A 15,947-nucleotide genomic window follows, 5' to 3' on the forward strand; every position below is an offset into this window, starting at 1 on the left:
CGTGCCACAACGGTGCGACGCAGCAGCGAAATCCGGCTTAGTTTTTTCGTTTGTTGCCTGGACGAAAAGGCTGTCGCACCGAACTTGGCTCGTGGGCTCATTTGGGCTTGTGTCACCACGACCTCGGAAAGATCCAACACGATCAACGCATGCCCTTAGCCTGGAACGCGTCTTGGAAGGGAACCGTTCTGCTTGGCTGCCTCGGTTTTTTTTGGGTTTGAAGGAGTTTGACTGGGTTTGTATATATATCTTTAGAACCCTGAGGCCCTTCAAAGAAAAAGTAAGTTAGAAAGCTTTTTTTCTCGCTAGTAGATGAGCTTTTTTTATTCTTTGGTATCGGCTGTCGATACATACCCACGATGTTCTGTTTGCGGCACATGTTGTTGTGTCTGTTGTCTTCGAACACTGCCTCGACACGGGATTCGGTATTGCGATAGAGGTTGAGGTTTATATTCAAGTTGTGGAGCTGAGAAGAGCTTCTGTTCTTTGATACATGTAAGCGTTTGGTCTTGCTGGAGGAGATATTGGTACTTTCCTGTGGCTACCTGTGGCTTGAATACAGTGGCTAGAGGGGAATATGATTGGACGGTGCTGTGTGTTGCGCGCAAGATCGACACGTTTATTGCCTAACATGGCCAATCAACACATTGGGTTGCTCGTTTTCCAACGCAAACAACACAATATTCACCGTCTACAACACATTTCCCTTTCCTATTCAGGAGTCTACATCAAGACCTTCAAAATCTTTCCCTCGGGGCAATACATCCACTGCTGAGCATTGTGATTGCGCTACCTATTTTCCCAACTATCTCTCAGCTCTCTTTCTATTCTTTCCTCCATCCCCTTTTATCCTCACACAAAACCGTTTTTCCTTCCTTGCAATCAGCACATCTTTTGCAAAATCACCAACCTCCACTTTACATCTCCACCCAACCACATCTACGTTAATATCATTCCTACTGTCTTCCTGTGTATTTCGGATTAGTTCATTTACTTACAATGGACGACCCAGACGAAAGATCAGGGATACAGAAGTGTATGTAGTATCCTAGTCTTGTTGGTGGTTGTTGAACACGGAAACACGTTGCTGAAAAATTCGTTGCTGGATCTTCAACCACGAAACAAGAAAAAAAAATCACTTTGCAAAGACTTAAAAGGTATACACGAAGCTAACCATACTCTCATAATGATAGATTACGACGACGAAGCGCTATTTGCGGAAATAGCTAGACAACAATCCATGGGAAACTTGCATTTGTCAGAAAGTTTTCTCAACAGTATCTCGACTTCACGATCATCACCTCATGGGTATCAATCTGGACACCCCTCATCTGATTCAAACAATCCCTCTCTCAATCCTTTCACTACTGGTAATGGTTCTAGGTCGACCCCTGTAATTCGACCTAATTTCTTAGGTAACCCATCGGGCATGTCTTCGAGAAATTATCCGCCGAGGATTAACCGTCCTTGTGATGATCTAATGGAGTATCTTCGTCATGAACACTTGGATACGGATCGTCAAAGGCCGGGTAGAAATCGAGGCAATCGAAACGCGTCAACTACTAAGAGTCCGTCGGCCACGACGGATTCATCTACTTCTAACACTCCACTGGCTACTACTATGGACCCAACTACTACTGATCAATCACCCCCACCCAACAACCCATCTATTGCTAAGGATTCATCAACAAATATGAATCCATTTTCACCACGAAAAACGTCTCCCGTTCTTGGGGAGGCTAAGGCTAGATATCGTGGCGTCTCGGAAGGCCCTCGATTGCCCTCGTTGGAGGGAGTTCCGGACTGGTACATCGATGCTCACAAGGAGTTTAAGGTTAAGCATCCTTACGACTTCACACATTTCGTCGAAGGGTACCGATTCTACGCTGAAGGGCCTCCAGTCGAGGCCAATGAAGAACAATATCAAGAGGAGTCTTCTGCTCAACCCGAACATTCTTATCCTGTTTCTCCACCATATCGATCGACTACTCCTATGCCTCCCATTGCTCCTCTCAATCACCCTGCCGTCGATCCTCATCTTCCACATTTCACCCCACCGAGTTATGGCCGATATCGCTATAGCGAAGCGGTATCTGCAGATACCTTCCATATCTCCGAGAAGATTGAAAAAGTCCGACAATACGAGTTAGCTGTTCAGGAAACTGGCGGAGCTCCGACTTCTGGAAGTTCATATGTTAATCGACTTTCGAAGTCGGTTAAGTATTCTGTTCTTTCGGATGAATATCCTACTGACTTACTTGATATGTACGAAGACGAAGAAGAGGATGAGCCGCAGTTGGCCTGTGAGGATTCTCATGATAAAGAAACTATTCCTGAAATCCGTGTTGAACAGCCCGAGGAATCGAGTGATTCTGACGACGATCTCTACTCTGCTCCTGTTCAGATCAAGGAGCCAAACAAGCTGACTGTTCCTTTTGAGGAGATCCCCGATATTTCTGATTTGATCCGCCAGGCTTTGAAAGACGAGGAAGATTCGCGCTCTGTAGGCGAAAAGTCGGATGGCAGTGCTAAGGGCTACGGCGACTTTTTGGTAAGTCAGATTCCTTCGATCTATAGATATGGCTTAACTAATAGAAGGTACAGGACTACTATTCGCGAACAAGCGGCGCAAGTGCCTCTCATGAAGGAGAGGAGCTAGACAATATCTCCATTGCCGATTCTACAGACAGTCATCAACGCTCTTCTTATCACGGCAAGGACCAGAAACATTACGTTCCGGTTCTGACCCCTCTCTACGAAGAGCAAAGTCGTACACAAATCAAAACCCCATTCGTTGAGTATAAAGGAGAACAGGAGTTTCTCATGCCATCTCACCCACTCGATGAGAGCATCAATGTCATCCAGGATGTTCAAGAAACCGCGACCGTAACTTCAGTTGAAACCGAGACTAATGTTCAAGACGCCAATACCAATACTAACGAGGAAAAACGAGTTCCCATGAAACCTCGCCCAGCTTACGTCGAACATGGTCCCGATGAATACGCTGGCCGCCATCGCTCAATCTGTGACGGCACCAACTTCTGGCGCGATGACTTCTCCCAAGAAAACGGAATCAAAGACCGCGTTATCATCGAAAAACCGGTCACAATCGAAAAACCCGCTCCGACGCCAGCTCCTGCCGTTCCTTCTAACAGTCGCGTTCCAAAACCGGCTTCAATCGTTGGATCTGATAGCCCACCACACGAGATCAAAGACACCAACAGTCTTCGCCATCCAACGATTATTCATGTCGAACCAACAAGTCCCACACCACCTCCCGTTCCTCCTAAGGATTCTATTACTCCTGAATTCCCACCTACTCCCCCGCCTAAGACGGCTGAAAATGCTTATTATCCTTCTACGCCTATTTATGGCCCAGCGCCTCATCCTTCCATGGCCGACATAGGACACGGCATGCGCATTGAAGAAGAGGATCTTTACAACACCACAATCCAATATAAGGATAATTTTGATACGCCGCCACAATCTACTGTTCCAATTAAGGCAATGAAACGTCTCGGTATTGAAATGAGCGATATTCGAAAAACTAGCAGTTTTGAAAGCGGCGCTTTTATACCATTCGTACCTTACGCTGGCAGCAAATTGGAGAAAGAGGTTAACCACACTGCAAACCGTAACGGCAAACTCGACCAAGATCCTTCAAAATCATCCAAATCACTTCTCGGTTTCCGTGGCGGGGTTAGCAATCTTTTCCGCAAACGCGATAAGACAGCTGGACCAAGTAAACTCAACACCGAAGTTCCTCAAGCCGACAAGCGAACTTCTGTCGAAATTGGCGGCACATCATCTCCTGATTCTCCACGTCCTGGTTTGTTCAAACGCCTTTTCAACAACAAGCGTCAAAGTGATGCTCCTTCGACTGCACCTAGTATCGAGTCGTATGGCGGATCTCACAAGAATCATGAAAGTTGGGACTCTAGTCGAGCTAGTGGTGACACGGGTCTCACGAGTAATGATGACACTTTCATGTCATATAGTCCGCATCATAGTGTTCCTGATACCGGAAAGGCTTCGACTGAAAATACCTTGTCTCCAGCGGATTATATCGACAACCGCATCAACCCTAACTTTAATGTCAAGTTGAACGACAAGCCGCTTAAGACCAAGCGATCTCTTTTCTTTGGTCGGGATAAATCTGGAGAACTAGAACCCGTCATCCCCGATGTTAACATTCATGCTCCTAAGGAAGAAAAGAGAGGTAGTGTCTTTGGTTTCTTCCAAAAGGAAAAGGCACCACGGGATATCAGCTCGCCAGTTGAGGAGATCAAGAAGAAAACTTCCGAAGAGATCAAAAAGGAGATCCTTGAACAAGCAGAATTCGAACGAAGTGGTGAATTTGCTCGACAGCAGCAAAAAGTCTTCGAGGAAAAACAGAAGGCAAAGATGGTGCCAGGCAAAAAGGGTTACTTTAACAGAAAGGGCGAGTACTTCAGGGCTAAGAACCCTCTTGAACTCGAACTTTGTGACTCCGAATGTTCCGAACCCCAATCCTTCTCTGAAGTCAAGGCGAAATTCGAACAAGAAGAACAACAAGAACAAGAAGCCAAGGCTAAAGAAGCCGCAAGACCCAAGAGATGGACACCAGAGCAATATGTAACTCCTTTGAACCCCGACGACTACGTTCCACAGCCTGAACCCGCTTTTGGAGATCATGATATTCACGCGCCAATTGTCGAAGAACCAGAAACTATTGCTTCCGAATCACTATTCACCTCCCACGAGAGCGTTACCGTCAAATCTCCCGTCCAACCAGGATTCTCTCCAAAGAACGAACCTCCTAGTCACTGGTCAGATGATTCAGATATGGAAGATAACGAAGGCTCACAGCCACCTACTCCTTCTAATCCATCCTTTGGACGCTCGGGAAAGACCCACAAGCGCAGTGGTTCTGGATCTAGCAACCTCGGATCTGGTCCTATGTTCATGAAGAAGGCAGTCCGAAAATTCAAGGCAAATAGAAAATCCGCTGAAGTTCGCACATCTCCATCCATGATATCAAAGGGAAATAGAGAATCCATGGCATCAAAGGGAAATAGAGAATCCATGGCATCAAAGGGAAATAGAGAATCCATGGCATCAAAGGGAAATAGAGATTCCGTTATCAGCCAAAATTCCAATGGGTCAAGTCGTAACACAACAATTTCCACCTCGGTTCCACCTGTTCCAGCACCTCCAGTTCCAACCCGTGGTTCGACCGATGCCGGCGTTAGACCTGAAGCTAGAGCTTCCAGAATCCCCGTCCCTAAGGTTTCAGTTTCTTCACCATCATCTAGGCTTACTACTGGTACATATCACGACCAAAACGAAAATGTTGTCCACCACTTCGGTGGTACTATTCCAGAACGCAGCGGAAGCAGTCTTGGACATCGCGGAGACCGCACTAGCATGCCTGCCAACCTCCCGGAGCGGTCTAAGAGCAGTTTAGGCCACAATGTTGGAAGTGAGAAGTTTGTCAGGGATGGAATCAGGTGCACAGCGGATATTACACCACAAGATGTGAAAGCATGGAATCTGAAGAAAGATGCTTTGGATAAAGCAAACCTAGAGGAAGAGCAGCGCAAGAAGCGAAAGGAGGAATTCAGAATCAAGGAAGCTGAGGCAAAACTCAAGCGAGAAAAGGTAGCTGCCAAAGCTGACTACCGTCTCGAAAAGGAGAGGAAGAGGCAAGATGCTGCTACGGAGAAGTCGAAGTTCAGAATCGGATTGGCTACAAGACTTGCGGATAGATTGGTTCAACGAGAGACCAATAGTTTGAAGGGTAAAGGTGTGCTCGTTCCTGCTGGTGAAATCGATGGTTGGATCTAGGAAGCCCACCAGAAAGATTCCAGAGGACAGCAAGTAGGATCTTATCATGCTCGTTACCGACCGGCCCCCCAGGAAACATTTGTATGGCCGAGACCAGAGAATAACCTCTGCCCATGTTCTTCAGAGCACGAAGCTCTAGAGAAGCGCCCTCCTCCCAACGAACCATGGAATTACCCTCAACACTCCCGTCAAGCACCATGGCTAAAGAAAAATCGACCATGGTTGCAACAAGATCAACCGCAAGAACAGCAAACGACAAAACCAACATTGCCAAACAATGGAGCTACCGACTTCAAGTACTGTCGTACCCGCGCCACATTCGGTTGTGGCCCAGATGACCCGCCTCTCGCAATAAAAGTTACGGTACCCGACGAAGAAACGCCTGTCTGGAATGTCCCAGAGTGGGTTATGGAAAGCAAAGGACCGGAATGGGTTTATCAATGGCAACACCAAGGAATCTATCCCGAGAATCCCTTCTACCCGCCAGCTGTCAAACGCAATGAGGACGGCCTCTTTGATAGTCCTTTATTCAGATGCCTCCTCGACCTTGGAGACTTCAATGGAGTAATGTATTGGCTTTTCCAACAACTTAGACACGAAATCGACAAAACTGAATACAATCTGCGTGCTCGTGGCGCCATTGCACACATCAGGCTACGAGAATATGAAGATTTTGTCCTCAAGGTTGAAGGGAAACACGATCGCGAAAGATATCGCCGCGACTATATCAAGAAGAATAAGCTTAAAGATCCTTCTTTCAATCCTCTTGAAGACCTGAACGACAAGGAACGCCAGCGAGAGCTCAAATACGCGGCTCAACAAGTAGCAGGTCGCAAAGCAAAACTTCTGAAGCTTCTTGGACATGAGGCATCTACTGGAGGTGTTCTCCGTGAAGATGCTCTTCGTCGAGATATACTTACCCAAAGGCACTTCGAGCGACAATTTGAGCAGTACAAAATGGAAGAGTTTTCCAAGCAAATCGCGGAGTGGATGACAAGTGACGCTCTAAAATCCAAGTACATGGCGGAAGAAGATGAAAGGATCAAGAGGCAAGCAACCCGAACACACAAGGACACCATACTTGTTGCTTACCGGGATTTCCTTGGACTTGTTTTCCCTCCCGAGTGGCTTCAATACAGCGACATAGACCTGAGGGTTGATCCAGCTGAGGTTAGAGAGCTGGGGATGTATACTGCTGAAATTCGGGCTCGAAAGCGCGCGGTCATAGAAGCAGGTGAAAACGTCGAATACAACCTGGAGCAAATTAACAACGAAGACCCTCAGCGAAGCTTCTGGTTTGAAGTCGAGTCTATCTATCGCCACAATATGGCCAACCATCTCGGGATGGCTGCCGAAGAACTTGGGCAACAAATGCACGAACGGCTCAAGCTTCCAGAGGGACCTAACAGATATAACCCCCAGTTTTGGAATAGTATCTTCGACCCGGCCGGGGATGACTGGCCTAAAGAAAAAGCCGCCTTATACAACTTCAATACTCTCGAGACCGAGAAATTGGTTACAGAATGCAAGGACCACCACATTGAGGTCCAAAAGCTTGAAGAAGGCATCCGCCAGTTATTGAAAATCGAGGCTTTCTCTGATGCATCTCGTGCCTTCATGGCCGACACGATTCGATCGCAAATGGCCGGTCTTCAGAAAGAATGGAAGACCAAAAGATCGCTCATCATGGAGCTCGGGTTCAGGGAGTGGCAACGAAACTACGATCCCAAATACCAGCCCACCGAGCCCAGCGACTCGGACGTGGACGATTACGAAGTGGAGCTAGACATCGCTAGGATGCGGATGCTCCAACAAGCCCTCGAAATGGAGGGCGATTATTACGACGACGACGGGTGGCTGATGACCAAGGCGGAAAGCGCAGCTTTCGCCGAGGCAGATATCTCGGCCCACCCAGACTCACCAGCTCCCGGCCTTGGAGCTTCATTCCGTCAAGGCCTAGCAGACTCAGAGTCGCTTCTCGGAGGCGCCCCTTCGGGGCAAAGAAGAAAGATGCGAACTTCGGTTCGCGAATCTTTCGGTCGACCATACGGTCGACCAAACAAGCCAAATAGCAAGCCCCGAAGCAAGCAACAGAGCAGGCCGAAAAATTTCGGCCTGGGGCTCTTCGACGACGAGAAAAGTGCCGCCACGGGCGGCTCGACTGGAAACTCGGCCGCGCGCCGACAGCAAAGCGGGCCACAGCCCCAGCCGTTTCCACCCAGCGGTCCGGCGGGACGTCAACGCCTGACCGCTGGGGGAAGGACGGCTGGGCGAGGTTCTATGAACCTCGACCTGTGGCCCGACTTTAGCGAGGTGCTGCGGCCGGAGGGGGAGGGGGAGGTCCAAGAGGACCTCGAGTGAACACGAAGGTAAGGTCTCCTACCCTCCCATACCGTTATTGGAACTAGTAGCTAACTCCACCTATAGGAATAAATTCCTTCCACAAAAAAAAAAAAAATTAAAATTAAAATAGAAAATAAAAAAAAATAAAACGGCCTTCTTCGGGGACATCTCCTCGGAGGTGTTCCTGAAGAAGGTTACAAAAAAAAACATCATTCCCGTTCCATGTCCCACTGTTCATCGCGTTGCTTTTTAGTCCTTTTTTTGTTTTTTCGTTCACAGTTCGTTCCATACTCGTACTCTTCTTCCAAGTAACCAGGGGTTTATATCCCAATATACCCCCGTCCATATTCTCAAAAGTCCGCTGTTCTTTACTCATTCGGTCCCTACATGGTTTCTGCATGGAGTCGGTGTTCTTGAAAAATAACCTCTCTTATTCGCTGTACATATATACTTTGCCTTTCCTTTTTCTTTTGCCTTCCTTTTCATGCGACGTACATATTCCCAAGGCGTAAAGTCTTTTCCTCTTCAATTCTTTGTATACTTTACTTTTTTTTTCTTTTCTAGTTTCTGTCTTCTTTTTTGCTTAGCTGCACACACAAGATACCCAAAGCGTTCGCTGATCCTGCGTTTTGTTTTTTCTATCGTTTTCGTCACTCCTTTGAGCCTGGAATCATAGGATGTCTGGAAAGATATATAAGGCGTGGTATGGCTCTTTTCTTGTTTATTGTAATCTACGTTTTTTTTCTTAAAGATATTATATGTATATATAACTCTCATTGACATCTATTCAGAAATATTATTTTTGAAGTGCTTACCTTTGGAAAAAGCCCTTTCAAGTAAATACTAGTTTATATTCCGATCATCCGAGCGATGCCTAGAAAAATATATTTTGAGGTGGATATCATATGATGGTGGTATGATTTAGTGTGTATTTTTTGGCCATTTGGCTGCTTTGTGATTAAAGAGACAATTGAATAAGAGTAATCTACTATATTTAAACATCAAAGCGAGAACAGTAAGACATAAGTCCCGACTCGGAAGTCTTGATATGGTGTATGTGGACCGACTTTGACGATTTGCCGAGAGCCGGATCGAGAGCTAGCTAACTACTTTGCATACACACCAACTTATTATACTCGGTACCTTTTGCCGGATTCGAGGCTACCTTTTGCCATCGGATACTCAGGATTAATGTTATAACACCGACTTCGGATGAAGTTTAACGTGCATCATCGACTACCTAGACTCGAGTAGAAGTATTGCAACACATTTTGTCGTTAAAATGCAACATGTTGATTTCAAGATGCTACTAAAACAATTTATTCATACGAAGTATAATTGAGTAAGGCTCTATAAAACGATTTAAAAGATCTAGTACTGTAGATACTTAGGGAGTCATTGGAGTAATTTTGCTGAGACTGATCTCATTGTTTCTGCATATGGGTGAATGGCTAAGGTAAACATATCCACATCTTCGAAATTAACCCTATCGATACCATATATCAATACACACTAGATATAGTGTATAATACTATTTGCTATAATGCTAGACCTAATCCTCAAAACCATGAAACTCCTCGACCACCTCCTCCACACAACCCTCCACCCAACCCGCTACCGCAAACCCCCCCGCTACCTCAACATCGGTTTCCTAACCACCCACGGCAACCTCAAAGAAATCTGTCTAGAACTAAACCCCACCATAACCGCTCTCCAGATCTCCCATATCGTAGCCTCATACCTCCGTCTACCCCGCGAATTCGACTCAACCCTCCAAGTTTCTTTACTCCCCTACGGATTCGAATCCAATGATTCCAGACTCCTAGATTTCATCGCAAGGTTTCCAAGGAACTTGGTCGATAGGGAGAAGTTTATACATAACCTTGCACCTAGACGGCCGGGGTTTCCGAAGTTACCGGCGCAGAGGTATAGAGGTAGAACATTGGATAGTGATGACTATATTCAACCGTTATTACACCCGTGGAAACAAAAGGCGTTACATCTATGGGTATGGTTAACCACCCATGACGAAAGGATCCTACGATACCAAAACGCGGTGGAAAATTGTCAACTAATAATCCAAGAGAAAGAAAGAATAAATGCGAAGTGTCAGGATAGTTTAAAGTCTGAGGTTTCAAAGGCTTATAAATTGAAATATTCTTTTGCACCGGGGGGTGAGGAAAGGAGGAAGAGGAGGAGGAGAAATGGGGAGGATGGGTATTGGATTGCAACGACTGGTAATGAGAAGAGGTATCGGTGTCAAATTACTGATGAGTATTTTACACTTGATAGGATGGTTGCTACCACGATTTATCCATATACGCTAATGATGGATCTTCCAGGGTTAAATGAGAAGGTGGTGGATATGTTAACGGGACCGGAGAATATGTTACTAATGTACTGGCCCGTAGCCCGAATGTTCGACGAAGGACTTATCACAATCGAAAAGCTGCTACTGGACGACCCAGACGTAATCGACGGTGAAAACACCGACGAAGAATACGAAGAAGAAGAATATGGATATTTCCTCCGAGTGAACTACGTAAGACTCCTAGACTCTAGAGTATTTGCAAAAGAAGATTGGGAGAATCGAGAACATCGTGAACGACTTAGATGGAAACATATTGATGGGAAGAGGATTACGTTCTCTGATGATGGACAGATGGTTCCTTACCCTGACTTTTTGGCGTTTCATTCGCAGTTGTCGACTGTGATATTTGGGGAGATTGAGTTAATGGAGTCAGAGGATGATGTTCAGAATACTTTGGCTCATATATTTGAGAAGAGGTCAGATTTGTCGATTTCTGATACTTCATCGGTGTTTTCGATAAGTCGGCCGGATTCGCCGGGTCCACCGAGGTGGCGGTTCCCACTTTTCAAGTAACTTAGCATATACGCATATACATAGATTTTTAGATATCCGAAGAGATGCTTATTCGAATCAATTCATTCCAAAAAGTTCACATGTTCTCGAGCAAGCAAAACCCGTTCAATCTGATATAAACATAATATAAATCAACTTCTCCCCCGCCCCCAAGTTCTCTAAGTATATTATATATACTTCTAAACCCCATCCTGTATAGGCGCCATCTCACTCCTCCCCTTCCACAGCCAAACCGCCCAAATCCCATCCACAACCAAAATAATCCCAAAACTAACCACCAAAGATCCCCCAAAGATCCATCTATGATATAACCACGCATTCCCAGCATTCATATCAATCTTCGTCACCGCAATACACCACGGTAAAACGTATAATAAATTCGAACATAGTGATTGGTAAAGGTACCATCGTGGCTGGGTTGCCAGTAGGATGGTGGCTAGTTGGGTACTGAGAGCGTAGAAGATATAACACCATTCGATGCTCTATCGATAACGGCGTTATATTATTAGTACTTGAATAGTAGATTGGGGCTTTTTGGAGTATAAATACCTTCCACATCATTTCCGTAACTTCAGCTGCCGTCTCGCTGTTCGAAAGATAATACGCAAAGGACCTCACGCCGCCCGTATACGCCAGAATAATAAACAGCAATATCTCAATCCAAAAGACAATAAAAAAGGACTTAATCGCCGGCTGAACAATCTCTACACCCCCCAAAAAACATATATCAGCATCTTAATTCCCTGATTAAATAGGTAATATAACGAAGGTACTTACTCCAAATATCCATCCACCCAGCTTTAGCCCTCCTAACCTCCCTCCCAACCCTCCCTCTCCAAGCCCCCCACTTATGCCCCACAAACGTCACAGCCGAAGCTTCAAGAGCCTGAACAGGAACCATAATCAACCCCCACCTAATAGTATTAAACACCCCCCAAGCAGTCGCATAAGTATTCCCCATGCTGACAATATTAGAAATTAACCACAAATACAACGCATTCCTCACCGCCGACTCCACAAACGTAAACACACCAGCCCTAACCAACTGTTTCAACGCAACGAAATTCGGTTTCATAGCAAGTTTCATAGAAACAGGGGTCGTAGACAAACTCTTCTTACTCATGAATAAGAAATATAAAACCCCGGCTAGAGCACCACATCCATCACAAGCTAATCGAATACCAGCTTGTGTATTAGCAGTAGGGTTAAGACCAGGTGCCCGAACCGTCGATATCAACGCCAAGTCTAATATGATATTAACAAACGTAGCAACAGAGTTTATTGCTAACGGAATATCAGGCCGATCTAGAGCTCTAGTAGCGGCCCCCACAGCCGCATTTATAGCGGAGAACAGTGTGGAGAAAGACGATATACGGATATATGTCAACGATGCATCACGAGTTTCTGGTGGTACGAATGTAGAAGCAAATGATGATGCTGCGGAGCAGAAGATTACGGAAAGGAGGAGGCCAAGGATTGATTGTGTGTATAGAAGCGTGTAGGTGAGGTTAATACGGGATTGAATGGTGCGGGAGGAACGGTCACCGATGACGGTGAAGACACCGCGCGGGAGACCTTCGTTTATGACTTCGGCGAAGACACCGATGTATCTATAGAACAAAGTAGCTTTGTTAGATGTATATTCTATTTGATAACTGGGCCAGAGGGTTTGGATCATACGTATAAGCATCAGTCGTAGCGACCATCGAGCCGTCAATTTGGGCTACCCACAACTTCGATAATGTACCGTAGAGTGCAGGCAATAGAAAGGTGCATATATTAAATATAATGGACCCAAAATATCTACCATATATCAAGCTGTCAGCATCAACGAGTTCTGTACAAGATATTGCGGGTATAGATATATCTATAGATTGAGGATACCACCTTTCCCGACTCCACCACTTAGCCTTGGGACCCAGCTCCCCCGGGCTATCACCCTCAACTCTTACTTCCTCATCTCTTTCATCCGTCGCCTGTGTACTCGCACGATATTTAGAATCATCCATTTTTCAAAAAAAAAGGCCAAACTCTCAAAAAGTTTTTTCAAATGTTATATGTGTTGTCGATACAAAAATCCAACAAAACCCTAGGCATCAAATGCATCGCCGACTTCCAGGATGCCAGTCAAAGGGGAGGGATCCACGAGCTAGATATAGATATCCTCATCTCAATCAAAATACCCTCTTCAAACAGAACCTACCTTCAACTTTCTATACCCCCACCTCGAAAACATAGCGACTACCAAAGCGCCCCGTCAACCCCGCATTCAAATGATGCCTGAAGTTGTTTTTTGGTGTGTTTTTTTTTGTTTGCAAGTTGGGAAGGGAAGGGCTTTTTCGATGGTTTGATCGATCAAAAAGTAGTTTTTGTTACGAAAATATGTACGCTTTGTGATATCACCTGCACGTACCGGATTAAACTTGATGTCTGTCTGCGTTAGAAGCTAACCGAATTGTCTGAAACAGATCGTGATAGGTTGCACAAAGGGTGGTGGGGAACTCCGTACCCCTCCTTCACGAACGCCACCGATGCAGGCGGATGGCAAGTGATGTGATGGCAAATGGTAGCGAAGGTAGTTCCCGCTACTCACAAACATCACGGTCTAAATGTTATCTCTTAAATCTTTTTCCATCGAATCATTCTATTGAGATGTGCGAGATACATGCGAGAATGCAGGGAGGACATTGGAAAGAACAGAGCGTAGCAAAGGCACTAACAGGCACACAGACGATGGAAGAAAACAACGACATAAAGATATCGTAGTCAGAAGCAAAGAAAAAAAAACAGTCCCCCCCGTACTTTTATCAAAACCTCTAGCAATCGAATCGACTTTTCCCCCTTCCCAGCAATGCAAAATTTAGCGAGCACAACAAGTAAGGAGAAAAAAGCGAAGAAGCGAAATTTAGAGCACAGTTGAAAAGAAGTCGCGAACTGAGACTAGGACAAGAGTATAAAAAAACGGATTTGTAGGATTAATTGTAGTAGGAGCATACAAGTAGTTTCGGAGAACACGTTTGTGTGGGTAGGAACAGGTTTTCGTTTGAAAGGGATCGTTTTGTTCGTAGTTGAGTTCGTCAGATTAAGCTTGCGAAGAAGCTAGGTAAAATCTTGTTGTTTGCAGAATGTAGTTTGTAATGGGCGTTGAACAGGTAGGAGGGAAAAAACCGTTTAGATAAGATCAGCGACGTTCCTGTAGGATGTCTTGTTAGCCATACTCTTGTTCCACAGGGATTTGAAATAGGATGGGTACATACATTGGCATTTCTTCGATCTGGGTGGAGTAGAAAGTCTCGATATCACGCATCATGCGGACATCATCAGCGGTAACGAAGTTGATGGCAACTCCCTTACGACCGAAACGACCACCACGACCAATACGATGGATATAATTCTCACGATTGGCTGGGAGATCGTAGTTGATGACCAAGGAGACTTGCTGGACATCAATACCACGGGCCAAAAGATCAGTGGTGATCAAAACACGGGAAGAACCAGATCGGAACTCCTTCATGATAAGCTCACGCTGACCCTGCTCCATATCTCCGTGCATGGCGGAGACGGTGAAATCACGCTTGGTGAGCTGGTCGGTGAGCCAGTCGACCTTCTTGCGGGTGTTGCAGAAGATGACGGCCTGGGTGATAGTGACAGTCTCGTACAAGTCAGAGAGGGTGTCGAGCTTCCAGTCCTCCTTCTCAACGGCAATGTAGAATTGCTTGATACCTTCAAGAGTAAGCTCATCCTTCTTGACCAAGATGCGGACAGGGTCACGCATGAACTTGGTGGTAACCTCCAAGACGTCTTGTGGCATGGTAGCAGAGAGGAGAACGACTTGAGTAGACTGTGGAAGCAACTGGAAGATGTCGTAGATCTGCTCGGTGAAACCGCGCTGTATGAAGAGAACTGTTAGAATCCATCTGAAAATGCTAAAACTGTTGTGAAACTTACCGACAACATCTCGTCGGCTTCGTCGAGAATGAACATCTTCATGCAGTCAGTCTTCAGAGCCCTGCGCTGGATCATGTCATGAACACGACCAGGAGTTCCGACGACGATCTGTTGTCCTTCATTCAAGTTCTTCATGTCATCACGAACGGCGGTACCTCCAATACAGGCATAAGAGGTGATGTTCATAAAATCACCGAGAGCGACAACGACCTTTTGGATCTGTTGGGCCAATTCACGGGTAGGAGCCAAGATGAGAGCCTGGGTCTGCTTGATTTCAGGGTCAATCTTCTGCAAGCAGGAGATCGAGAAAGTAGCAGTCTTGCCGGTACCAGACTGAGCCTGGGCAATGACATCGTGACCTAGAGGGCAGGAGGTATGTTAGAAAAGGGTTTTTTTTTTCAAGAACGAAAAGGAGGAGACAGGAGCTTGGAACGAGCTTACCCTTGACGACTGGCAAGATAGCACGCTGCTGGATAGCGGATGGGCGCTCGAAACTATATAGAGAGGTGGGGTATTAGTGTGGGGTTCGTTCTTTGCAGGTTCGTCAGGTGGTTTCCGTACCCATAAGCGTAGATACCTAGATTAAAAATGTCTCGTCAGCAAAAAAATCCCTCTGAAACCTCAGCATTTATGAACAGCATGCAGACATACCTCGGAGAAGCTCAGGCTTCAACTCCATATCATCGAAGGACTCGGTGGTTTGATCCCAGTTAGACTCGATTTGCGAGTCTGGTGGGTTTTCAATCCCCTCGGAAGCCATGATTGCGGTTAGGGAAACGGGATTTCAGAAAGCGGAACTGCTTTCTGAAGGTCGAAGGTAGACTAGAGGAAAGGAAAAAGGCCTTTTCGAAAAAAGCTTTTTTTTCCTTAGATGAGGATCGGTATAGGGACTATTAAAGTCTCTGGGGCGGACCTTTCTCGATTGCTCAAGAGAAAGGACAAGGCC

General features: G+C 45.9%; 4 protein-coding genes across 4 annotated transcripts; 2 read left to right on the forward strand and 2 right to left on the reverse strand.

The window, feature by feature from the left end:
* Positions 1–1,186: 1,186 nt before the first annotated feature.
* On the forward strand, positions 1,187–8,187 carry AOL_s00188g171 (uncharacterized protein; the record flags this gene model as incomplete). The annotated part of the gene is made up of 3 exons (XM_011128419.1): positions 1,187–2,551; positions 2,605–5,815; positions 5,924–8,187. 3 exons carry the CDS (start codon positions 1,187–1,189, stop codon positions 8,185–8,187), a joined length of 6,840 nt encoding a protein of 2,279 aa, XP_011126721.1.
* Positions 8,188–9,736: 1,549 nt separating this feature from the next.
* AOL_s00188g172 (uncharacterized protein) lies at positions 9,737–11,053 on the forward strand (the record flags this gene model as incomplete). The annotated part of the gene is made up of 1 exon (XM_011128420.1): positions 9,737–11,053. One exon carries the CDS (start codon positions 9,737–9,739, stop codon positions 11,051–11,053), a length of 1,317 nt encoding a protein of 438 aa, XP_011126722.1.
* A 179-nt stretch (positions 11,054–11,232) lies between these two features.
* On the reverse strand, positions 11,233–12,759 carry AOL_s00188g173 (uncharacterized protein; the record flags this gene model as incomplete). Its single annotated transcript, XM_011128421.1, has 4 exons — positions 11,233–11,535; positions 11,603–11,757; positions 11,831–12,663; positions 12,734–12,759. The coding sequence occupies 4 exons, from the start codon at positions 12,757–12,759 to the stop codon at positions 11,233–11,235; spliced, it is 1,317 nt and encodes a 438-aa protein (XP_011126723.1).
* A 1,465-nt stretch (positions 12,760–14,224) lies between these two features.
* AOL_s00188g174 (uncharacterized protein) lies at positions 14,225–15,761 on the reverse strand (the record flags this gene model as incomplete). The annotated part of the gene is made up of 6 exons (XM_011128422.1): positions 14,225–14,246; positions 14,311–14,942; positions 15,002–15,360; positions 15,443–15,495; positions 15,563–15,578; positions 15,653–15,761. The coding sequence occupies 6 exons, from the start codon at positions 15,759–15,761 to the stop codon at positions 14,225–14,227; spliced, it is 1,191 nt and encodes a 396-aa protein (XP_011126724.1).
* Between the last annotated feature and the right edge of the window lie 186 nt (positions 15,762–15,947).

The sequence above is a fragment of the Orbilia oligospora genome (assembly GCF_000225545.1).
Source record: "Orbilia oligospora ATCC 24927 unplaced genomic scaffold scaffold00188, whole genome shotgun sequence".
Classification (NCBI taxonomy): domain Eukaryota; kingdom Fungi; phylum Ascomycota; class Orbiliomycetes; order Orbiliales; family Orbiliaceae; genus Orbilia; species Orbilia oligospora.